The sequence below is a fragment of the Zeugodacus cucurbitae genome, chromosome 3 (genome assembly GCF_028554725.1).
Source record: "Zeugodacus cucurbitae isolate PBARC_wt_2022May chromosome 3, idZeuCucr1.2, whole genome shotgun sequence".
In the NCBI taxonomy this organism is placed as follows: Eukaryota; Metazoa; Arthropoda; class Insecta; order Diptera; family Tephritidae; genus Zeugodacus; species Zeugodacus cucurbitae.
This window is the reverse complement of record NC_071668.1, coordinates 32,307,131-32,334,996: the sequence shown is the minus strand read 5'-3', so window position 1 is coordinate 32,334,996 and position 27,866 is coordinate 32,307,131. Positions and strand designations below refer to the sequence as shown.

The 27,866-nt window shown below is 35.8% G+C and overlaps 1 protein-coding gene across 2 annotated transcripts in view; it reads left to right on the top strand.

Annotated features, from left to right (window-relative positions):
• LOC105219440 (neither inactivation nor afterpotential protein C) overlaps positions 1–27,866 on the top strand; it is a 123,891-nt gene that overhangs the window by 34,255 nt on the left and 61,770 nt on the right. For both annotated transcript variants that reach the window (XM_054226542.1, XM_054226543.1), the window contains exons 8-9: positions 23,678–23,979; positions 26,473–26,623. In XM_054226542.1, coding sequence (XP_054082517.1) covers positions 23,678–23,979; positions 26,473–26,623 — 453 coding nt within the window. The remainder of the gene's footprint in view (positions 1–23,677; positions 23,980–26,472; positions 26,624–27,866) is intronic.

Genomic DNA, 27,866 nt, shown 5'->3' with positions numbered 1-27,866 from the left:
AATGTTGAAGCATTTAAACAAACGAACAGATGACAGACATCCGGATTTCAATCCTTCTCGTCAAACTGGTCATTATCGATTAATTCTATCTAACTCGTTTAATTTTAGTTGTTAAAAACAACCGTTATGTGAAGAATTTTCAATTGTTTTTTTGGAAAAAACCTTTCAAACCTTTTTCTGTCTTATAGATACATATTAAATTTCAGAAATTTTCAAAAAAATTAAAACTCCTCCATTGTGACGCCATTTCCGGAGACTCCTGATATGATTATCCAAAATGAAAAAACCAAAAATAAGTGTTTTAGATAAGGCCATAAACTCGTGCTTGAACGAAAGAAAGACAAAAAAATAAAATTTGGATTTTTGGCAGAAATGTTTCCAAAAAAATAAGAATTTAGGTAAAATTTGCTTGTCATTTTGTTTGTTTTTTTCAAATATTTGTAATTGAAAAAAAAAAAATTAAATCCTTCGTTCAAGCCCGAGTAAATTGTATCTCGAACATCTGTGCAAAATTTCATCAAGATCGGTTGAGTAGTTTTCGAGAAAATTTGACAACCGACTTTGAAAACACGGTTCAGAGGAAAACGCGATTAAAGTTTTGACTAACAATAGTACTTGACTTGGAGTGCACATACATATTTAGGATAATATTCTTGAGATCTGTCCAAAAAACAAGAAACAATAAAACTCATGTAACTCCTTAATGCTCATCTAAAAATCATACTATAACTCATATATCAGTGCCTGTAGCTAATTTTTTACCGAAAATATCTTTAATTTTTTCATATAATCTATAGAAATTCAAAGAGATTCTTTTTATACTAATAACCCTTCAGTTCGGCTCATTAGTGAAACACTAGTGAGTTCACTACTTACTGGTAACCACCACTAGTTACCCACCATAATACCGGCAATGCAATTCACTCATGAATTTAACACGGCGATGTCATTGGCGGTAACCGATTAACACTATTCACGAGTGATTTCACCGCCTATATTTCACTAGCTACTTCACCACATATCACTGACTATATATCATTAGTTACTTCACAACTTACCGACTATTAAATTTCACTACTTTCTTCACTACCTCTCAACCTAGCTAGTTTATTCCAAACATAATTAAACACAAATTTTATTTAAATTTTATATAATTAACAATATTATTTTTTATTTAAAATTTCTTTGTTTACAATTATATTTACCATCTGAACAACAGGGTCGGTTAATATCAGTCAAGTCAGAAGAAGTCAAGTCAGAAGTTTTTGTGCACTTCGGCTGGATTCAAAAGCGACTTCGTTGAACATGTGATAAAGAAAGAAAATAATTAAAAAGAAATGTAGTTGATATTAAATTTGTATTACAAATTACATACCATATATATCACTGCACTTATATCCCCAAGTCACATTTCTAAGAGTTCCATTAAAATTTGGTGTTGATCTTAAATGAGTAAAATAATTCGAAACAAGTATACATATAAGTAAGGTGTTAATAATTTAAATAAATGTACATACAAGGATATTTATGCGTTCATAAATATGTGCAAACACTTTCGAACAAACCATATACAGCAATGTTGGAATTCTTACCTCTTTTCATTGTGCAGGGCAATCCATTTTTTTGCATAAAATATTTATGTTTTCTTTGTTTTTATTTACTATTATTTCATTTAATTATTCACCTTTTAATAACACTTTTAATAAACAATAAACGTATTAGAACCCGCGACGCGAGATCAATTGTACAATCAGAGAACAACTATTATGCGAAAAATGAAATATCAGAATTACAAAGAAAACGCTGATGCCTTTCTTTCTACTACAGTAAATCATGCTTTCAATGACCAACTTGTACGTAAATACTATAATGATCCAATAATTATTTACAACTTGTACTTACTGTACGAGATGCTCTGCCGTTATTATTCTGCGTTATTTTTGCTTCGATCTCTCAAAATTACATTCCCACCCTTATTTGTCGGTAATATTCTACTGAGAGTACAAATTAAGCACAACGTTCTCTAGATCATGCTCTCTTCTCTCTCAATCTCTCTCATTTACTATTGCTTCTCTGCATTACCTCGTTGTCGTGAATTCTCTAGTTACTTGTAACACAAGAATTCACTAGTGCAATTCACCAATTCATACCAGCCGTACTGCAGGGAATGTGCCTCTGTGCCAAAAATCGGTAAAATCAAGTCATTACCACCCTAGCTGACATACATATAATATTATAATTTTCAAAATTCCGGTGAGATTTATAAAATATGTATCGCTTAATAAAAAAAATTATATTATAAAATTAAATAAATAAATTGCGAGAATATAAAATGTTTTATTACACCCGAACTTAGCCTTTGTATATTTGTTATTATTTTATATCATAATATTTTATAAATTATTAAACTGAAATTCCTTAAGTATATGCGAAGAAAAACAAGTAAGGAAAGGCTAAGTTCGGGTGCAACCGAACATTTTAAACTCTCGCAATTTATTTATTTAATTTTATTAAGATAACACATAAGTTCACCAATATATTCGACATAAAGTCTAATAGAATAACGAAAATCATAATATATAGAATATGAGGGCTGAGATAATTCCTGCACCGATTTCACTCATTTTCAGCACCAAGGTACCTAATTTACAATAATTTTGCTAAGATATCTCACATATTAACCGAAATTTGCGGATTAAAACCCACCGTGTTTTTGAAAACCCTATAATTAAGTATATGGGAGCTAGGGGAAGTTATGACCCGATTTTAATAACTTTTGGTAAAGAGACACAATATTGGAAGAACAAAACAAATTACATTGAAATATATGAAAGATATTTTCCCTATGATAATTACCCTTAGGAATTGAGTTCTTCATGTTCGATATCCGGTGCCTTGAAAAGTTATAGCCCGATTTCGACAATATTTCCACAAGTGAAGCCACTGATGATGTATTTTTGTGTAAATTTTTATTCCGCTATCTTCATCAGTTCCTTACGTATATATTATATAGTAAAGGAATCAGATGGAATTCAAAATTGAGTTATATGGGAAGTAGTCGTGGTTGTGAACCGTTTTCGACCATTTTCCATCCGTGCCATCAGGGTGTCAAGAAAGTATTATGTATCGAATTTCATTGAAATCGATCGAGTATTTTCTGAGATAGTGGGCCACGCCACGCCCAATTTCAATTTTTTTTTCAAAAAGTGCAGTTTTTACTGCCATTTGTTCTGTAAAATTTAGTGCTTCTGACGTTTTTCGTTAGTGAATTAACTCACTTTTAATAATTTTAAACATAACCTTTCTATGGGAGGTGGGCGTGGTTAATATCCGATATTAACTATTTTCATGGTGTGTGATGGAGTACGTAAGGGAAACTACTGCAGAACGTTTGGTTCATTTACCTTTATTGGTTTGCGAGATGTATACAAAAAACAAATTTGGGGGGGAGGGCCACGCCGACTTTCCAAAAAAATTAGATCCAAAGGTGCCCCTTCCTAGACCCTTTGTACCAAAATTTACATTCAAAGCTTTATTTATGGCTTAGATATGGCACGGTATGGGTTTTCGGCTTTCTCCATTTTGTGGACGTGGCAGTGGTCCGATTTCGCCCAACCAATACCAACCTCCTCAGAGTGCTAAGGAATGTGTGTACCAAATTTTATTAAGATATCTCAATTTTTACAAAAGTTGTCGCTTGCACGGACAGACGGACGGACAGACATCCGGATTTCAACTCCACTCGTCATGTTGATCAATTATATATAATAAATATACAGTGAAAACTCTACTTGCGGACACCTCCAATAAGCGGACCCCTCTCTTAACCGGACAAAAATTCAGGAACCAAGTTTTACTTTGCGTTTTCTGAACAAATTCCACTCTAACAACCGGACTCTCTCGTGACCGGACGCGGACACTTTTTTACTGCTTTTTATTTTCATTACCTCTCGAAAGCGGACGCGGACCTCACGACAAGGGACAAGAAACTTGGATTACTGAACGAAAGTGTAAAGAAACAGTAAAAACCTCTGATGGCGGACGCGAAACTCTTATTTGAGGACAACGAAGACCAATAATTGAAGTAAATGTAGAGTAACTAACCGAACAGCCGAAATCTATATACGAGTAATACTCATACACACACCATATGTTAAACTGTGAGGACAAGCATAAACATGTATGTAACAATTTGTAGCTATTAACATTAAAAAAAAATAAAAAAATATGATTCATTTGATTTATCTTTGCAAAACGTTTAAGTCGTGTTAACCGGGAAAATATGCCAAAAAAAAAGAAAACACTTTCTATTAAAGAAAAAATGGAAATTTTAAATGTGTTGGAGAAAGAAAATTTATCTGTAAACTAGCAGACCCGGCCACACGTTTTTGTGGCTAAGGTATACATTAAATTAATAAATCTTTCAATGCAGAGAAAAAATTCTTACGCATAAAGACGAAAACGTTATAGCCGATAAATTTTAAAATAATTGATCGACATTATTGTAGATCTGTGTTTAGCGTAAATCATCATAATTTGTAAAACTTTGATTTTTTTAATCGTATATTGGAGAAAGTAACAAATGACCAAAATTCATAGTTGGCTTTATATTGGCTTTGGTGACGATATTGATTACCTTTTTCACAGCCAGTCTTGTTCTTTTGCAAAGTTTGATTATGATATATGTTACGCAGCATGATGACAACTCACACTACTTTTAATTGCAAGTGAGTCATTCAATTAGCCATTTATGGTTATCATATTATGATTTCATGTCAGGAAAAACACGATGAATAATCTCCTCTTTCGAGGCCATGAAGTGACAGAAATCTGTTGGAAATGCTATTAATCCATCGAGGTGTCAACTGCGTCGCTACCATTTTCAACTATTTCTACAATCGCATTATGATATTGTTGGAAAAACACATTGGCGATTGTTTATGTGTCGCCACAAATTAGATGATTTTAGGAATGTGATTAGTTCGTCAGCAACAGTTGATCCAGGAATAATCAGGCGAAAATCACCTGCCAACAGAATCATGGCTTCACCAAAAGTATTTTCGTTGTCGCGTAAATCCAGTACCTCCAGCGGCTTGAATAACCAGAAAATCTTCTTTATAGCTCTGTTTTTTGGCGATTTTGCAGACTGGTGTTTCGTTGATTTGCAATTTAGGCGTAATTTCAAGGCCGAATTTCCGTTTTTCTGCATACTAACAGGTGCCAAGTTGCCCCTATTCCCATTATAACTGGGCGTTGAAAATGAGTGCAATCGGTTCAGGAATTACCTCAACCCTCATGTACTATATATGCTGATTTTCGTTATTCTATTGGACTTTATTTCAAATTGTGTGTAATAAAATTACATGAATAAATTGCAAGAGTATAAAATGTTCGGCTGCCTTTCCCTACTTGTTACAAATTTTTTTGGGCTATTGACACAGCCTTATACAATTGAACAATGATAAAAATATTTTAACAAAGCAACAATGACAACTTTCAAAATATTATTATTTTTTGTTTTGTGTTTTTTTTTTATAATTTTGTTGTCAATTCAAATAAAATCATCTTCTTGTTATCTTCCTCACAATTTTTCGATATATACTTACTTTCTAATCCTTCCCTGGCCTTACATAAATATTTCAAAACTAAAATTAGCCACATCGGTTTGGCCCTTCTCGACTTTTTTCGAGACTAACGACACAAATTGTTTGTATGGGTGATTAGAAAATTGTGGATTTAAAACTTTTTCAGGCAATTTTTCTAAGTTTTCTCTCCGTAAGAACCATGACCGTACCTCTAAAAACAATCTAAACAAAGAATTTGCGAAATCGGTTCAACGGTTCTCGAGTTATGCGCTTAGCAACACATTTTGCGATTCATTTTTATATATATACTAGCAGACCCGACCACACGTTTTTGTGGCTAAGGTATACATTAAATTAGAATTTTTTCAATATAGTCAAAAATTCTTACGCGCAAAGACGAAAACATTATAGCCGGTTGATATACATTATGGTAGATCTGTACTAAGCGTAAATCATCATAATAACAAATTAGCAAATTTCTAAGTTGGCCAAGCCAAGATTGTTTCGGTGACTTATTTATGATTACCGTTTTCATAGCCATGACAGCTTACACTAATTTTAATTGCAAAGTGAGAGGGTATAGTCAATGCAATTTTAAATATTCTGTGGGATAATTGACTACGTCACACGGGTTTGTAGCTGTGTCAACTCTCCTGGAACGAAATCCTAAATTGTCGCATTAAGATCATCGACATCTTTGTTTTTTACCACCAATATAGGCCATTCAATCAGCCATTTATGGTTATGTGGTTTCATGTCCGGAAAAACACGATGAATAAGCTCCTCTTTCGGGGCCATGAAATGACAGACAGAAACCCGTTAAAAATGTTATTAATCCATCGAGGTGTCAACTGCGTCGCTACCATTTTCAACTATTTCTACAATCGCAGTATGATATTGTTGGAAAAACACTCATATGTTATTTGTTAATTGGCGATTCTTCATGTGTCGCCACAAATTAGATGATTTTAGGAATGTGATTAGTTCGTCAGCAACAGTTGATCCAGGAAGTCTGGCGAAAATCACCTGCCAACAGAATCATGGCTTCTCCAAAAATATTTTCGTTGTCGCGTAAATCTTTTAAAGTCCTGTGCAGTTCTTCCAGCGACTTGAATATCTGGAAAATCTCCTTTGTAGCTCTTTTTGGCGAGTTTGCAGACTGGTGTTTGTTGATTTGCAATTTAGTAGTAATTTCAAGGTCGAAAGTACTGCCTACTTACAGGTGCCAAGTTGCCCCTATTCCCGTTAACCTTAGTGGTGAAAATGAGTGAAATAGGTTCAGGAATTACATCAGCCCTTATATACTATATAAGAAGATTTTCGTTATTCTATTGGACTTTATTTCAAATTGTGTGTAATAAAATTAAATCAATAAATTGCGAGAGTATAAAATGTTTGGTTGCCTTTCCCTACTTGTTACAAATTGTTTTGGGCTTTCGATACAGCATTATACAATTGAATAATAATAAAAATATTTTAACAAAGCAACAATGACAACTTTGAAAGTAATATTATTTTTTGTTTTCTTTTTTATAATTTTGTTGTCAATTCAAATAAAATCATCTTCTTGTTATCTTCCTCACAATTTTTCCATATTTACTTACTTTCTAATCTTTCCTTGGCCTTCCATAAATATTTCAAAACTAAAATTAGCCAGATCGGTAAGGCCCTTCTCAACTTTTTGCGAAACTAACGACATAAATTGTTTGTATGGCAGATTAGAACATTGTGGATTTAAGACTTTTTCAGGCAATTTTTTAAATTTTTCTCTCCGTAAGAACCATCCCGGTACTTCTAGAAACATCCTAAAAATAGAATTTGCGAAATCGGTCCAGCGGTTCTCGAGTTATGCGCTTAGCAACACATTTTGCGATTCATTTTTATATTATAGATTATTTATTATATAATAAATATACAGTGAAAACTCTACTTGCGGACACCTCCAATAAGCGGACCCCTCTCTTAACCGGACAAAAATTCAGGAACCAAGTTTTACTTTGCGTTTTCTGAACAAATTCCACTCTAACAACCGGACTCTCTCGTGACCGGACGCGGACACTTTTTTACTGCTTTTTATTTTCATTACCTCTCGAAAGCGGACGCGGACCTCACGACAAGGGACAAGAAACTTGGATTACTGAACGAAAGTGTAAAGAAACAGTAAAAACCTCTGATGGCGGACGCGAAACTCTTATTTGAGGACAACGAAGACCAATAATTGAAGTAAATGTAGAGTAACTAACCGAACAGCCGAAATCTATATACGAGTAATACTCATACACACACCATATGTTAAACTGTGAGGACAAGCATAAACATGTATGTAACAATTTGTAGCTATTAACATTAAAAAAAAATAAAAAAATATGATTTATTTGATTTATCTTTGCAAAACGTTTAAGTCGTGTTAACCGGGAAAATATGCCAAAAAAAAGAAAACACTTTCTATTAAAGAAAAAATGGAAATTTTAAATGTGTTGGAGAAAGAAAATTTATCTGTAAATAAAATAAAAATAAAAATTAAATAAAAAGAAAAACTTCTTAAATAGTGATGGTTCAAAAATAGACAATTTGTGTTTTGAGTGGTTTGTCAAAGCCAGAAATCAAAATATACCAGTGTCGGGCCCTATTATAAAGGAAAAAGCAAAACAAATCGCGGGTCAATTAGGAGTTCAAACTTTTTCGGCATCAAATGGATGGTTGGAAAAATGGCTTAAACGACATAATGTGACTTTCAAATGCATATGTAAGAATCTACTGAAGTTAATCCAATTCAAACAAAACCTACCAGACTTATTATTGGGCTACAGACCAGAAGATATATTTAACGCAGATGAAACTGTACTGTTTTTCCGGGCTTTGCTAAATAAGACTCTTGCCTTGAAATACGAAAAATCCATTGGCGGTAAGTTATCGAAGGAAAGATTAACAGTGTTATTGTGTGCCAATATGGCTGGAGATAAAGGAAAACTTTTAGTGATCGCAAAAGCGCGTTTAAAATATATGCGATATATAAAGTCTGCCAGTTGAATGGAAGTCAAACCCCAAAACTTAGATGTCTCGTGAAATTATGAGTGGCTACTAACGTTTGATAAAAAAATGGGCTCTCAGATGAGAAAAGTTTTACTATTTTTGGACAATGCCAAAACTCACCCTCGAGATATTAAACTTAATAACATAAAGTTGATCTTTTTTCCTGCTCATTTCCTTCAAAAATATTTGACATTTTGGAGGCTATTTATTTTATTAAGACTGCATGGGACAACGAAACGATGGAAACAATTAAAAACTGTTCAAAAGCTGGTTTCCAAAAAAGTTTGAACGGAATTTCTGACTTCGATGCAGAGGACGATATTCCCATATCGACGTTATCGGCTTTGATAAAGCTTTTAAATGAAAATGGGCAAGGGCAGCATTCCGATGACTTTTTGTTAATCGACGAAATTGTTACTATAGAAGATGATAATATTGACATTGTTATTGACGAAGCGGTTACCGACGAATTATCTGACAGAGAAACTGAAGACCTAAATGAAGTATGCGCTCAGGATGCGGGTCAAATTAAATCATACACTGAAGCACTAAAACAACTTCGTCGCATTAAAAAATTCGTTAGTGACGACGTTACTGGATTTCAGTACGCCGAAAATTTGGAAAGCCATCTTGAAAACTGGTTTATAAAAGAGAAACAAGGGAATTTGCGACAAACTACGGTAAAGGAATTTTTAAAAGTCCAAACATAAATAAATATGTTCAATTTATTCAATTTATTATAACTATATATCCCCCATCTGGGGGATGGGGTCATATGTAGAAGTTCATGCAAGTGAGGAAAGTTTCTGATTGCCATTCACTTGGGAGTGGCCAGAACCGATTCTTTTACATATGATTCAAGCAGCTCTCGACTTCCGGTTTTAGACCAAGTATACCCTGGGTAGCCAACAGACATCCGTTTGAAAGCGAGCTAAAGTGAGAAGGCGAAGCCGCTTCTGCGGTTGTGCGTAGGGTTTGGGACCCACCACATAAAAAAACCTGGCATTCACCCCGGTGGATGAACGTCTTGCCACAATCCGCATTAAAGCGAGGTTCTTCAACATATCGCTGATTTGCGCCCACGTTCCAACGGAAGAGAAGGACGATGTGACCAAAGATGCTTTCTACGAGCGCCTAGAAAGTACCTATGAGCGCTGCCCCCGCCACGATGTCAAAATCGTGCTTGGCGATTTTAACGCCAGGGTGGGTAAAGAAGGTGTCTTTGGCACAACAGTCGGAAATTCAGCCTCCATGACGAAACATCGCCAAACGGCCTGAGGCTGATCGACTTCTCTGGGGCCCGAAATATGGTTGTCTGTAGCACCAGATTCCAGCACAAGAAAATTAATCAAGCAACATGGCTGTCTCCTGATCGAAACACACGTAATCAAATCGATCACGTTGTGATAGACGGAAGACATGTCTCCAGTGTTTTAGACGTGCGTAACTCCGAGGACCAAATATTGATTCGGACCATTATCTAGTAGCAGCAAAGATACGCACTCGCATCTGTGCAGCAAAGAACGCCCGTCAACAAACACAAGGAAGGTTCGACGTCGAAAAGCTGCAATCACAACCGACAGCCGAACGATTTTCTACTCGACTTGCACTCCTGCTCTCTGAGAGCACTCATCAGCATCTCGATATAAGAGAGATGTGGAACGGCATCTCAAACTCATTGCATACCGCTGCAGCCGAAACAATTGGTCTCCGCCAACGCCAAAAAACCAGTTGGTACGATGAGAGTTGTCGTTCCGCAGTGGAGAGAAAACAGACTGCCTACCTCGCAACGTTGCGAAAGACCACAACACGTTCGGGGTGGGACAGATATCGAGAACTGAAGAGGGAAGCGAGACGCATTTGCAGACGTAAAAAGAAAGAGGCCGAAATGCGTGAGTATGACAAGCTTGAAAAGCTGGCCGACATAGGTAATGCTCGAAAATTTTATGAAAAGATCAGGCGATTTACAGAAGGTTTCATGTAGGGACCGAGGAGTTAATCTGGTAACGGATGTCCAGAGCATACTGGGATTATGGGGGAACACTTCTCCGACCTGCTGAATGGCAGTGAAAGTACAACACCAGGAGATGGCGAACCCGATTCCCCAATCGATGACGATGGAATAGATATTCCATTACCCGACCATGAAGAAATTCGAATAGCAATTACCCGCTTGAAGAACAACAAAGCGGCGGGGGCCGATGGACTACCGGCCGAGCTATTCAAATACGGCGGCGAAGAACTGATAAGGTGCATGCATCAGCTTCTTTACAAAATATGGTGGGAAGAAAGCATGCCTGACGATTGGAATCTCAGTGTGCTCTGCCCAATCCAAAAAAGGGAGACCCCACAATCTGCGCCAATTACCGTGGTATAAGCCTCCTCAACATCGCGTATAAGGTTCTGTCGAGCGTATTGTGTGAAAGACTAAAGCCCACCGGCAACGAACTGATTGGACCTTATCAGTGTGGCTTTAGACCTGGAAAATCTACAATGGCCCAGATATTCACCATGCGCCAAATCTTGGAAAAGACCCGAGAGAGAAGAATCGATACTCACCATCTTTTCGTCGATTTTAAAGCTGCCTTCGATAGCACGAAGAGGAGCTGCCTTTATGCCGCGATGTCTGAATTTGGTAACCCTGCAAAAGCTCCGTCAGGATCGGGAAGGACCTCTCCGAGCCGTTCGATACCAAACGAGGCTTCAGACAGGGTGACTCACTATCGTGCGACTTCTTCAATCTATTACTGGAAAAAATAATATGAGCTGCAGAGCTAAATAGAGAAGGTACAATCTTCTACAAGAGTGTACCGCTGCTGGCGTATGCCGATGATATTGATATCAACCGCGCCGTTTGTTCTGCTTTTTCCAGACTAGATAAAGAAGCGAAGCGTATGGGTCTGGTGGTGAATGAGGACAAGACGAAATATCTCCTGTCATCAAACAAACAGTCAGCGCACTCGCGTCTTGGCTCCCACGTCACTGTTGATAGTCATAACTTTGAAGTAGTAGATAGTTTCGTCTACTTGGGAACCAGCGTTAACAACACCAACAATGTCAGCCTTGAAATTCAACGCAGAATCACTCTTGCCAACAGGTGTTACTTTGGACTGAGTAGGCAATTGCAAAGTAAAGTCCTCTCTCGACGAACAAAAATCAAACTCTACAAGTCGCTCATTATTCCCGTCCTGATCTAGAAATCTAATTTATTCATATATAAATAATTTCTATGAACCATATTTTTACTTCTTATTTTTTCGCATATACTTAAGGAATTTCAGTTTATTTTTGCTATGTGATCTAACTATGAATACAAATAATTAAACAAAAAACAAAGTTTCGCTATGGCCATATAATTTCTTTACTAAGGTATTGGATTCCCAAATGCCAAAATATATTCACAGCAAAATTCGTTTATTGCATTGTTGCAAAAAACATTTTATTTACAAAAATATGCTTTTAATTAAAACATGAAGATATGGTGGAAATAGATATGAATTCCGTTACACTTGCAATAAAATCAAACGAATTCTCATTTCGACACTGAATTCAATTCGTATGAATTTCAGAACAGTTATTTTAAGTGATGCTATATATATTTCTGGTCTAGGCAACACTAAGTGTTGCCAGGTGCAATCTGACATTTCCATTGGAAAGTTTGACATTTTTTAGCATAACATCACTCAGAACGTTTTGTCATTTAATCGTGAATTGTTTTATTTACAGGGAATTAAAAAATTCATCTCGGCCAAAAAATGGAATTAACTCGTGAACATTTTCGTGCGATCATTTTTCACAACTTTCGACGTGGATTATCGCGACAAGAGTGCATCGATGAACTAAAATCTTTGTATGGCTATGAAGCACCATCCTATAGCACTGTGAAAAACTGGTACAACGAATTCAATCGTGGCCGACGCTCGCTCAAAGACCAATTCCTTGAAGGTCGTCCAAAAACAGCCGTTGTGCCAGAAAACATCGATGCCCTCGAACTTGTTTCTGAAATTTTGTAGGGGTTTGACATCTTGACTTCCACGGGTTCAAGTGACTTAATTTTTTTATAATGTGATAAAAAGTTAATATTCGATGTACAAGTTTGTACGTTATGTAGAAAAGAGTTGTATAGGTTGAGGTCTATCGAGTGAATTATCTTAAACGTCACGTGTGACTTTTATATATCTTTGATTGTTTGTGTCTTAAAGTAATAATGTGGGATGAATTATAGCCCAAAAATTGGAATCGAACCACTGCCACGCCCTCAAAATGGCGAAAACCGGAAACACATAAAGTGCCATAACTAGCCATAAATAAATCGATAGAAAATTTAGTACAAAGGATCGCACTATAAAGGGGCATATTTGGATATAATTTTTTTTGGAGAAGTGGGCGTGGCCCGGGCCCCTACTAAGTTTTTTGTACATATCTCGTAAACTGATTGAGCTATATCAACCAAACTTTCTAGAATCGTTTCTTTTAGGTACTACCTTATACATTCCCAAAATGGAGAAAATCGGATTATAACCACGCCCACCTCCCATACAAAGGTTATGTTTAAAACTACTAAAAAAATTTTAAGTGGGTGTGGCTCGCCCACTTATTGGTCAAAAACAATATCTCCGAAGCTACTCGACCAATGTCAATGAAATTTGGTTTTTAATATTTTCCTTGCATCCCAATTATATGTTGGGAAAATAGGCCAAATCGGTTTACAACCACGTCTACTAGAACATTGAAGTCGACCTGAATAGTTTACTTTACAATATGTAAAGTAAGCACTAGTAAAAATATCGGAACAGAACTTTGCATAAATACTGCAGTTATAGAATGACAGCCCCATTCTAAAAATCGCCGAATTCGGACCATAGGTTTTCAGGGCCCCTATATATCGTACATATATATGACGATTATGTGGGTAAAATTTTGTATTATATAATATTAATAAAATTAAATAAATAAATTGCGAGAGTATAAAATATTCGGACACAACCCAACTTAGCCCTTCCTTACTTGTTTATTCTTAATATGCAATGGTTGTGCGTAATTTTTAAATTTTCTTAATTTTCTTATCTTTTTCATTGCGTATTATGAACTAACTTAAGGCGCAGGTGGAGTGCTTAGCCAAATCCTCTAGCTCCCTCGTACTTAGTAGTGATGAGCAATATTACAGTGAAATCACTGTCTGAAAATATCTGTAAATTCTATGATTTGCGATCGCAATAGCAATATAAAATCACAGTGACTTACAAATACCAATATCGTTCATCACAAATAACACTGGGGAACACAATTTTTGTTGACTTCGATTTAATATTTGTTTTTGAGTCACTTTTGGCCTCTGAATCAACCTCGTTTTTTGTCTAGCACATCAACTTTTTAAGCTACAGAATACACTCTTTCTCCCAATAGTCATATAAAATATCCTTACGAAACAAAGTAAAGATGAACAAGTAAGGAAGGGCTAAGTTCGGGTGTAACCGAACATTTTATACTCTCGCAATTTATTGATGTAATTTTATAAAGACAACACAATTCGACCCATATATTCGGCATAAAGTTCAATAGAATAACGAAAATCATCATAAATAGTATATGGGGACTGAGCTAATTCCTAAACCGATTTCACTCGTTTTCACCACCAAGATACAATGTATCGAAGACTATACGATCACTTAATTTAATATTACTTATAACTAGGTATATAGGATCTGGGGGAAGTTATGACCCGATTTTTACCATTTCAGGTACAGAGAGAAACTGTTATAAGAAAAAAATTCAGAGGGAATGAATTACATTAAAATATCTGAGGGATTTACCTATATTTTCGGTGAAAAATTAACCTTAGGCACTGAGTTCTTCATGTTTGATATCAGGGGCCTTGAAAAGTCATGGTCCGATTTTGACAATTTTTCCACAAGTGATGTCACAGCTCAAATACAGTATTTGTGTAAAGTTTTATTCCGCTAGCTTCATTGGTTAGTTATGAATACATTATAAAGTGAACGAATCAGATGGAATTCAAAATTGGGTTATATGGGAAGTAGACGTAGTTGTGAACCGATTTCGCCCATATTCCACCCGTGTCATCAGGGTGTCAAGAAAGTGTTATATACCGAATTTCATTGAAATCGGTCGAATAGTTCTTGAGATATGGTTTTTGACCCATAAGTGGGCGACGCCACGCCCATTTTCCATTTTGTAAAAAAATCTCAGTGCAGCTTTCTTCTGCCATTTCTTATGTAAAATTTGGTGTTTCTGACGTTTTTCGTTAGGGAGTTAACCCACTTTTCGTAATTTTCAACCTAACCTTTGTATGGGAGGTGGGCGTGGTTATTATCCGATTTCTTTCATTTTTGGACTGTATAAGGAAATGGCTAAAAGAAACGACTGCAGAAAGTTTGGCTTATATAGCTTTATTGGTTTGCGAGTTATATACAAAAAAACTTATTTGAGGGCGGGGTCACACCCACTTTTCCAAAAAAATTACATCCAAATGTGCCCCTCCCTAATGGGATCCTATGTTCCAAATTTCATTTTCATAACTTTATTTATGGCTTAGTTATGACACTGTATAGGTTTTCGGTTTCCTCCATTTTGTGGGCGTGGCAGTGGACCGATTTTGCCCATTTTCGAAAGCAACCTCCTCAGGGTGCCAAGGAACATGTGTTCCAAGTTTCATTAAGATATCTTAATTTTTACTCAAGTTATCGCTTGCACGGACAGACGGACAGACGGACGGACAGACATCCGGATTTCAAATCTACTCGTCATCCTGATCATTTATGTATATATAACCCCATATCTAACTCTTATATTTCTTAGTGACACAAACAACCGTTATGTGACCAAACTATGATACTCTGTGCAACAGGTTGCGAGAGTATAAAAATTATACTGAATATACTGTTCTCAAATTGTAATTTAATTTGAACAAATGCTATTAAATCACATTTTTTGTATAGTGAAATTGTCATTGTAGAAGGGATAACATGGTTTTCTCAAACCCGGACATCAATATTCAATCAGTTTGTGGACAATCTCGCTTGTGCTCATCCCATCTTCAGTCAAACATCTACAGTCCCCTTCAGAGGACAAAGTTTCATAAGCCCAAGCTTTATATGTAGAGGAGGGAATTCAATGTTCTTCCTGTCGACAAGTGGTTGATGTAGAATGTTCGGATCACTAGGTTTTAGCTCAGATCTTGGCGGCCTATTCGACTGCACCCAATGCTTCTCACGAGCTCTGCTGTCCCACATACACAATTGGAATTCCCAACACATTCATCAAGCCTTGTACGTTACAGCAATACACAAATCCTGAGTCATTTCGATAGTATGGCAGAAATTCACTTTCTCTGGATCGAAAGTAGGATACCGTAGCTCCTTTTTCAAGCAAGTTCTTCTCATATAGTCTGGATGCCATCAGCTCTGAAGCTTTTTTGGATAGTCCTAAATCTCGTGCCAAATCATTCAACTCATCCTGATCAAATCCCTTTCGAGCAGAGTCACTTCATTTTCAAAGTCTTCATCGTTAGTCCACATTCGTAAACTCTCGACACACACACCTTGTGAGAGGCCCAAGCACCTTGTGAGAGGCCCAAGCTTTATTCTGATCACCGATTTTAATATTAAAATACGCTAAATAGGCTTGCCTGACAAATGGACTAATGTTTCTTCTTTGACTTGGAATAGTAAAACTGCCACAAATATAGCAAAACGAATCAGCACTGTTTATACACCTTCAACGTGAAATGCCAGAGACAGACATGATCTAAAGGAAAGAGAAGTTGTTCTCAGAAATAAATGTAAAAAAATCCTTGTTTAAAAAACCGGACGTTACGTATGAGCACAAACAACGACTCACCACACAATCTCGCGCGAAACTGAACTTGCTCGAATGGGAAGAAGAGAATGACGCCGTAAGTCACTAACGACAGGTTCATACATGTCCCAACTACCGTCTAGACGATTGTCGGCACAAACATGAACCTGCTGCTATTCTCCTACAGCGATATTCACTTATTCCAAATAAAAAAAATTAAACTTCCGTCCATAGAAGAGCGTACCCCGTTTTATGATCTAAGCAGCACACTGCTGGGAGTGGTCTCATTACTATAAGCTGTAGCAAAAAAACTTGACGTGATAGAAAAACACTGACTATATATATGTATATATATATACATATATATAAGTTATTTTTCTTTGTATCGCCTCTCGTTGGTGTAGCTTTTCTTGCTGCAGGATTATCTAACTCGTCAAATGTAACTTTCGGTGAACTCTCACACAATGATTTCCAAATTCACGGTTATGTGGTAGCGACTGGTGTTGTCGACTACCGGTGAATTATTTAAGGATTAACGCAACAAATTGAATTCCGTATAAATTGATTTATTTCACTAATGAGTCTTTTCTCGTTGCTGGCTGATCGAACAATGTGCCTTAAACGTGATATACCGTATAGATCAGTACAGCTATGAAAAGGGGAACAACTACATAAGCTCATTAAACTAACTAAGAGTTCGCGCTTACATGCCTATGCGAAAGAGAGGGAAATTACAAACATACTAATCGCACAAACAAGTAAGCAGGCACTTTACAGTTGACACAATGTACATAATTAGGGTATTCACAAGGTGTCATAGTGTGTCATATTTTTTTATGACTGTCATACCAACACTGTTGTTGTTTCACATGCAAAATTAAAATATGACTGATACACTGCGTGGTATGTTTCTTGAGTTCGCTATTCTATACCCCTACCCACTTGCTGCCGAATTTTTTCGGTTTTTTGCGGCATATGCCTAGTACTGCAGTAACCGGTTACTTTTAGGAACCGGTTTTTTTGGGACACACTCGTGGCAGTGTGGGCGGTCGGTGGGTGGGGCGTTTTGTGCCAAAACTTCGTACAACAAAATATAACATACAACAGTTAAGGGTTCTCACAAGTGTCGTATTTTTTAAGAATATTAAAATATGACATATGACATACAACAAAGCTTGTGAATTGCCTAAATGTGAAGCTCACGACAATTTAAAGGGTAATGGAAACGAAACATTAAACTGTAAAATAAACATAGAAACCAGATCTTAACTATTGTTAACTACTCCCTCTTTCAAAACATGGGCGTCCTAAGCCATTCCCAATCATTCCAACTTCCGAAGTTTCTTTTCGATGTCTGAGCTTTAGTGAGATGAACGACCCAATCGCGATTACGGATGTCGAGGTACTCGACGTTGAGTTGCCGGTGTGCCAAATAAAATAAGATGATTAGTTTTAAATATAAATTGAATTTAGTGTATTTGGGTGAGTAGGGTATAATGAGTATACAATGTGTGTGTGTGTATTAGTTATACAAATGAGTGGGTCTAAATGTATGTTTGTTAGTAGATCATTCGCAATTTAGGATTAATTATAAACAATATTTATAAATATAACCTTCGAGTTGGGTGGATAATCCCGCGATGATTTGATGATCCTCTATTGGGTTTGTTGTTTTCCTGGGGTGATCCGGTTTGGCGCTTTTTGTCCGTCCGTGGGTTCTTTCTTCTCTTCTTGGGTTGTTATTCTTGTTGTTGTGTATATTCGCGGGTTATGTTGGCGCTGTTGTGCATTATTGCATTGCCCTTTAATTCGTATTATAGGACAATGCAGGGTTGTGTTCATCTGGCATGAACAACGGAGATGGTGGTTCATATTACTGTAGTTGCAAATGGTGTAATAATCGCTCGCACACGAAATTCAAAGATACGTCGTAAAGTTCTTTCACTTACATAGCTTGTGAAGAAATGGTAGGCTTGAGAGTGAGTGCTGGAAAGTTACATTGAGCTGCTCTGAAGCCGCCAGTTTAATAGTCTCTTCGGGTAGTCATTGGAGATGCCATATTTTATAGCAGCAATTAGTAATCATTTTACATTATAACTTAAGTCTAAGAAAACCGATTACAAACTTTATTATTTTCTTATTTGCTAAAACCTTAATCCTAGCTATACAAAGTAATTAAGTTATTGTAACTCCTGTGACACTTTCTTTCATAACCGTTTCAAAATCACCTGCGTCATTAATGACTCCGTTTATTATGTTAAATTTTGCCAGGATGATTGCAATCATTAAGGTTTGAATTTTCAGAGTAAGTACTTTATATCGAGTTAAAAGATTTTCATAAAAATGAGAAGTATCTTTTTATGCATTAATACTTTGATTAACTGTATTTGTATGAGCGTTGATCCGTTTTGGAGTTCTAGAGTTAATGTCGATTTTCTATCAGTTCTGCACTGAATCAGTTCTCATACACGCGAGAAAATAGGTGTAACACCCATTTCCTGTTTCTTTTTGAACACTTTGCAGTTCATAACAACTTCTGCTGCAATCTTGCCCATTTTTGGGAAATAATAATCTGTTTTATATTTTCTTGGGCAGCTCTATGTGCCCTATTATATTCCATTGGTGCAATCTCTTTTTGCTCGTCCTTGTTCACAGCGTCTGTTACCATATTTTTACAGTGCCTGAATTTCGTAGCAGGGAAAGTCGTCTACGTCCGGCTTTACAACTTCTTTTACTAACGTTAGAAGCATATTCCAGTCGTTAAATGTTATCTGATGTCGAGTCTTAGCACCAAAAAATGAATGCACGTTTTCTGGGTGTGGATGACTCTTCGACAATTATTTGATTCCTGAAACAATTCAGCGGCTTGTCCGTAGCTTCAATCACATGAGTTAGAGATAATTCACTGTGAGCCGTCACCGCATCGGATAGTATTGATTCCTGTAAGGTGTTCATATTTTGAAGCGATATGGCGTCTGCTACATACTTTTCTTTCCTTGGTTTGTAAAATACTTTAGCTCCACTCTCTTCAATTCGCTCTTTCCAGCGTTATATCTTGGGATTAGGGTTTCGATCTGAGACCGCAAAGACAAGGGGCTGGTGATCCCTGTAAATTCTTATATCACTCTTGCCGTGGAGAAATTGTCGTAGGCTGTCCAGAGCCCAAACGATGGCCAATAGCTCCCTTTCATTCGTCGCATAATTTACCTCTTTATCCTTTAACGTCCGCGAGATCATTGTTATGGGTCTGTTTCCTTGAGATAGTATCGCGCCTATGCCAATTTAGAAAGCATCAGTAGTTAGATCAAATGGTTTTGAATAATCTGGGTAATGAAGAATAACTTCTTCAGATGCTAGGATTTCCTGAGTTTGTCAAACACAGACCTCTGAGTCTCGTCAAACAGATTTGTTAAAGGTCTTGCTATTGCAACGAAATTCTTGGTGAAGCATTTGTAGGAGCTTGTAAGACCTAGAAATTATCGTAATTCAAACAAGTTGCTTCTTCTTCTTCTTGACTGGCGTAGACACCGCCTATGCGGTTATAGCCGAGTTCACAACAGCGCCAATTGGTAATACCAAGGGAAGACAGGTCCTTCTCCACCTGGTCCTTCCATCGGAGTGGTATTGCTCAACGTCAGCTTACACAGCCGTATTAGTTTTGCGGGGATACCAAATTCAGACATCGCGGCGTAAAGGCAGCTCCTTTTCGTGCTGTCAAAAGCAGCTTTAAAGTCGACAAATAGATGGTGTGTGTCGATCCTCTTTTCACGGGCATTCTCCAAGATTTGGCGCATGGTGAAAATCTGGTCAGTTGTTGTCCAGGTCTAAAGCCACACTGATAAGATCCAATCAGTTAGTTGACGGTGTGCTTTAGTCTTTCACACAGTACGCTCGATAGAACCTTATAAGCGTTGAAATCGCCAAGCACGATTTTGACATCGTGGCGGGGGCAGCGCAGAGGTACGCTCTTGGCGCTCATAGAAGGTATCTTTGATCACATCGTCCTTCTCTTGGCTAACGCCTTCAAATGCCTTGTCATCATTTGTAAAAACTCCGTTGGAATATTTGGTGGAACTTCGATGTCCTCAATTTTGGTGAAATTAACTTGAGCACATTTGTGGAACCTCAAAGTTTCAGATTCACCATTAAAGTGAATCAATTCTAACATAAGATTAATAGTTGCTCCCGCCTGTGTTAGTAGATCGAGTCCAATTATGCCGTCAAAAATCGTGAAAAAGGCGTATTGATGCCAAACGTATTAATGAAACTTTTATTTTCGATTTTATTAAAGCCGTGAATTGATTTAACTACAAACGAATTTTGTACCGGAACAGAGGCTAGAAGACCTACGTTTGGTTTTACGTAACCTTTTGACGCACCGGTATCGATTAAAAATTTCATTGATTTTCCTGCTACTTTTCGCTGGATGAACGGAAGCAGGGACTCTCCGCTAAAAAATTAGGAGCATATGTTTCATATTCAGCTTCTATTTCTGCTGCTGCACTATTGGCGGCTTGATCATATTGATTTTCTTGTGTCAAGTGGTTTACTCTCTGGCGTCTGAAATTAGACATTCTTTGAGAATTTGCAGGCCTCTTGAACACATTTTGTGGCTGATTATTGCCAAAGGGGTGTGTTATAGGTGGACTTAAGTTCTGCGAAACTTGATTTTGATTTTATTGTCGTTGAAAACTGGTATTTTGACGGAACATAGAGGACGGGTCCACCTCCGTTTTCTCAACCTGGTCGCGTTTTAAGGAACGGTTTCCTTGATCCCTATTAAAATAGGGGTTTTTACCTGTCCTATACTGAATGTCGGATTGCTTTTGATAAGGTAAGGTGAATCTCGAGGTGGCTCATACAGTTATAGTTAATATATTAAATACACACGCTCGAAAAAAAATGTGATGTAACTCAATGTATTAGCGTTTTCCTTTCTCAATGAAAATGCTGCTTCTTCACATTTCAACATTATACAAAGAACAAAAAACGTTTTCCTATTACGTTGGTCAACTCTCAACAATTTGAAAATCCGAATACAGGCAGAATAAATGTTAATTTTTTTTTTTAGAAAAAAGAGAAACGCTATACGTTGTGTAGGAAATCAAATGCTATGAAAAACAATCTTGTTGTTCGACAAAAAAACACTATTACCGCGATTATATTTTATTGTTTACAAATAAATTACTTAATTCAATTGTTTTTACCTCCAATCGCAATCACACTTGCAAAAAATAACATAGGCGGAATGAAAAAAGGTTTCACTTACATGTTCCAGATTTAGAAGTCTCCATAATGGTGTTCCTTTTTCTCTTCCTTCAAAAATATTATTGAAGCTGCGAAAACCACACGTGTCGTTGTGTTGGACGCCAGTTATTTTTCTTTGTATCGCCTCTCGTTGGTGTAGCTTTCCTTGCTGCAGGATTATCTAACTCGTCAAATGTAACTTTCGGTGAACTCCCACACAATGATTTCCAAATTCGCGGTTATGTGGTAGCGACTGGTGTTGTCGACTACCGGTAAATTATTTAAGGATTAACGCAACAAATTGAATTCCGTATAAATTGATTTACTTCACTAATGAGTCTTTTCTCGTTGCTGGCTGATCGAACAATGTGCCTTAAACGTGATGTGCGGTAGCATATATGCACAAAGGCATCTGCATTTACCGTATAGATCAGCACAGCTAGGAAAAGGGGAACAAGTACATAAGCTCATTAAACTAACTAAGAGCCTATGCGAAAGAGAGAGAAATGACAAACATACAAGTCGCACAAACAAGTAAGCAGGCACTTTACAGTTGACACTTTTACATAATGTGAAGCTCGCGATAATTTATAGGGTAATTGAAACGAAACATTAAACTGTAAAATAAACATAGAAGCCAAATCTTAGTATACGTATGTATGTAGGCAAGGGTTGCCAACTACAATTAATAACTTATTCGTAACTTAGCATTAGTAGCGTCGCTGCTGCCGTTAACGCCGCTGCACTAATTTTAGTTGACTGCAATGTTCGTGCAAGATGCTGGATTGCACTAGACTGATTCAGTTAATTATTGTTAACTTATATACATATGTCTTTCAAAGCAGAAGTACCTGTGGTGTGAATACTGTTGCTTTATACAATTGAATTTTTTTGCATATGACGAACAAATATATCAGCATATAATGATCGACTAGAACCAATATATTTTCCCACCGTTTTAAGAACAATATTCTCGCCTAGATATCCCGCACGTACTTTGTATGCTTGTGTTCCAATATAAATTTTTTGGTGTTGGAGTCGTATAAAAACATCATATAATTACTGAACACCTATTATATGGACTGAAACATGCCTATGTTGTTCATGAGCATGTCTCCGCTGGTTGCAATTTACATTTCTATTAGTCGAAATGTTGGTGTTATAAAATCAAATTCTCTTCTAAATCGGATTATATTGGTTAGCCGTCAACGACGCGTCGGTGCGTAGATAGGGTTTCAATTGTTGGCGCATAACTCAGGAGCAGATTTACCATTTCTGTCACAGTTTCATCCAAGTTGCGACATCTGTTCCGGCCATTTATGACATATTTCCTGGGCCTTATATTATTTGTATGAAGAACAATTATGTCTACGATACTGGATGTAATAAATATTTAAAAATGGAGATCAAGTTTGTCATAGTGCCTAGAACCGCCTATTTAAGGATATCATTTCATATTATAATCTTCCCAGAACTCTTTTATCGGCACATAAGAGAGCCAAACATTGAGGAATTGTTCCCAATCGAATGGAGTATTGTAACACTCAAGGGCTATATCTCATTTAGACTCCTTTTTCCAGCAGCTAAATTTCCCCGGATTCCCCGCAAACAACGCACACTTTCCGAAATTTGATCAAACTCTGTTAGATTCTTTCCAAATGCGAAAACAATTGATTGATCTGAAAATTCTGCCAAATTGTCAATAGAATTTAAGCCAGTTTTCTCCCGAATTTATTGATCATACACAAATGACATCAGAATAAAGAAGATGGCAGTCCTTCGCTATTTATAGAAGTTTGTAGGAATTTCAAGTAAAGTAACTTTAAATATGCTTAAACAAACATAATATCAAAAAAAAATTAGGACTAAAATTAAATTAGTATTCTTAAACAATTTGTATTTATATAAAATTCAATAACTGAATTATCTTATTTTGTTGTTGCATTGTTGACTTAAAGTTTGTGACTTTAGCTTATATGATAATATCTCAACAGGTTCTTGCTGCTATTTTAAATATTGGCAACATTCGATTCCGAACTTCTGGTAAATACGCTGAAGTAGAAAATACCGAAATGGTTACACGCATAGCAGAGTTATTGCGCGTAGACGAGAAAAAGTACATGTGGTCATTAACCAATTTTATTATGGTCAAAGGCGGCATAGCAGAGAGGCGACAATACAGTACTGAAGAAGCTCGTGATGCTAGGGATGCTGTGGCATCGACAATATATTGTCGGCTCGTCGATTGGATAATTAATAAGATAAATATGAATTTATCATTTCCCCGCGCTGTCTTGTAAGTATAACAATATTCGTTCTATTTTAGTTTATATATCAATAAATTACTAATTGATCTCTGTAAGGACACAACCTCTTTGAATGTAAACAAACATCAAAGAAATCCTAATACTTTAATTGGACACAGATCGAAGAACTGGTGATATGATATTTGACGCCTTACCGATAGACTTAACATAATCAATTATATATCAATAAATTACTAATTGATCTCTGTAAGGACACAACCTCGGTTTTTAAATTTTCATTTACGCATCTTCTCTGGTGCAAAGTTTAGCTGTGGTTATTCCAACCATGATTTTTATATGTCATTATATCAAGACCATTTGCTGAAATATTAATTTTGAATTTTGCATTTTGAAAATAATAAATATTCCAAGCATAATTTTAATTTATTAATCTTTGAGAATTGGGAATGTTTCAGTCATTTCGAATTCAGTGATATAATAAATAGATGTAAAAAAAAAAAAAATAATATCGCTGCAAGTTTTCCAAATTAGATTTCGCATTGTATGAACATTTACTTTAGTGCTTTTGTAAAGAAATGCAAATAACGTCACTATTAATCGAAGTGGCATCGAATCATAATTTTTGAATTATTAGTTGTACTAATTTTCTAATATAAATAAATGAAATGGTGTTAAAGATAACAACAATAAAAGAATAAGCCAACAACATTTTGACATTTTTGGGGGATTTTTTTGCTCTTGTATAACATTTCATGCATATTACATATACTCACAAATATTTCGCTGCTATCTTGCTTGTTGCAATATAGTATTCTTATACAGTGATCACTGCTTAACCTGCTCATGCCCGAATTAAAATGGGCGGAGCAAACATTTTTTTAGGACAAATATATATTAGTCTTAACTCAAATTGAAGTGATACAAATTTCAAAGTCCTATGTATCCTGGTTCATTAGTTACAGGATGTTGCTTATAGGCATAAATTAAATTATTATAAATAAACTAAATACTTCTCATGAAAATTTTTAAAATAAAATAAATTTTGAACACTTTTTGCATAACCACTCCTGTATAACTTTTTTCGGGAAACGATTTTTGCCAATTTCTCTCTGCGGAGAACTCTTACTGAATGAACATGTGCAAAGCTCATATCAGAAAAAGTAACTTTAAGCTTGCACAACACATAAGTCTACATAATTGTAAAAACCGCTGGTCAAAAATATTTAAATAACGAGAATTTACCTTTGACATGTTCTGGGTCTTTTTGGTTAGGACTAGATGGTACGAGAAAACTATAACATGAGCTGCTGCTTTCAATTGAAAAGTCATCAGCCAAAGAACAAAAAAAAAACAGGGATTGTCAAAATAGTGTACCTCTGTGTTACGCGATAAAATCTTTTCTTTTCTATCTAGTTTTTTCTTAGTCTTCACAATTGCACGACATCTACAAAGAAACTAGCTAAGAAACTTACTTCCACCTTTGGAACACGACCATTTTAAACAGCTACAATTCCTAATCTTTCAGATATATCAAAAACTGTCGGGTCGTTTGTTGTTTTATCGGGATTTAATTAATGTTTTATGAACAGATACCATTTCATGTAGGTATTTGAGAAACAAGTAACTACTCCGACAAACCAAAGACAGGTCAGCTCGTCATCGGTTATTAAGACAAGTAATAAGTACTAATTACAGTTATAAACTAAGCTACAAGTAGCAGCAAGCATGAATATATACTACTTACAGTAAATTTCCCGATTCCAGCTGTAAAATTCGATGTAACAAATTAACGACGGCGAACAAGAGAACTGCTGTAAGCGCGCGACAACTCTAAAAGTCACTATCACTCTATCGGTGGGTGTAAAGAAAGTAATACCTCCCTCCCCCTGATACGTAACTCGCATGTTTAGGTCATTTATTTCTATCTAACTCTAACATAGAACCGCTGAGAACATCAAATATCGTTTATCAAACTTACGAATATATGAGTATTTGAGATAAATTCTCAAAACTTCCTGTCGATGGGGGCACTTCTAAACATAGCACGAGATTACTGATTTTTCTTTTAATTTCATTTCATTTTTACCTAAACCAGCTATGCCGGAGCAAAAATCAAAAAAAAAAAGTAAAATCGCTCCACCCTACTGTATATGTGTTTTAGTGTAGGATTTTTCCAATTCGTGCAAACCGTACAATCTTTCAAGACCAAGAACCCTAAACTTCAAGATTCCTATAGTAGCTCAAGGCCGAACATCAATGATTTACACCAACCTCCATACACAGAGTATAATGAGTTTCGTAATTATCGAGATCTTGGTCTAGCCACCATATACATATGTACATAACTTTAAATTTCTTAGCACCTCTTCCATATTCTACTACTAATATATACACATATAATATACCGTGTATAAATAGTTAACTTCATATAGTTCATGTTTTGTTGTATATATATTAAACTAAGATTTCAGAAACATATGTATGTATGTTTATTAATGGATTATTATTTTTTCCATAACTAGTGGGGACACTAACGCCGTCGTTGTGCATGATATGTTCGGATTTGAATGTTTTCATAGAAACGGTTTGGATCAGCTGATGATAAATACTTTGAATGAGCAAATGCAATACCACTATAATCAACGAATTTTTGTAAACGAGATGCTCGAAATGGTAAGCATACCTACAACAACGTTGCGTTTTGATCCGAACGGACCAAAATTGGTAGTTTCATTTGGCTTTGGTAGTTTGGTTAAAAGTTTTAGTAAGCAAAATAATTTATCAGATGTATATAACTGCAAATCATGTTAATCTTAAAATTTGTTCCCTAAATATTGCATACTTTGATCGATCCGCATTCGATCCGCAGATTAAACAAACACTATGATCTAAGCCTATTTTTTATTTTCAACGTATGTACTCCCAATTATTAGTATTTTAAATAAGGATATTCAGTCCGAAAGTTATCGGTGGCCATATTATTATATTTATTATTATTTTGACAACAAAATTTTCAGCAATATACATATGTATTAAATATAAAGATACAAAACATAATCTCCATGTTTCAAAAGTATTTGTTGGAACAAACTGTGAAGAATATATTAAAAGTTAATTAATGTGCGATAATGAAATAAGTGAGATTAAAACTAACGTTCTTGAATTTTATATTGAGTTTTTAGACCAAATCAAATCGAGATTTGATTTTTACCGGGAAGATGTGCAGCTTTTAAATATTATAACGCCAAGTAATGTTCTTTTGGAAAAACATTATGAACAACAACCATGAACTCAAAATTTAAAAAAATTAAAGGTTTGTGATTCCGATTCTCTCGATAATAACTCAATGGAAGTTACTTAGGTTGATTGATAATACTTTGAAAAACAAGATATGGATGTCAATACATTTAAGATTACCGTACCAACGCGTTAGTCCCATTAAAAATGGTCTGAATAAGTTTTGTTTCATTGATTTATCCAAGTTTGTGTTTAATCTAATCACACTACCCCACAGTTCAGCCGCTGCGGATCGAAAATTTGCGGAATTTGCACTTATAAAAACAAAAATAAGAAACATATTAAATATGTATAAGTACTTTAAAAAGTATTCTGCATTGTAAAGAACTAGTACACAAGGGTGAAGTACGTTATGTATGGTCAGCAACAAAAAGTTAATAAACTGTAGTAAAAAAACGCAATTGACATTCCAAAACACAAATTTATTATTGAAAACATCAAAGTAGGCGATCATTTCAAAAAAATGAAAACAAAACTGAAAAACAAAAAAATATCAATCGCAACATCAAATTGATGAAAAATAAACAAAAAATAACAAAAACAAGTAAGGAAAACAAGGACTGTCATTTTAATTCCATCTGAAATTTAGTGTTTCTGACGTTTTTCGTTAGTGAGTTAA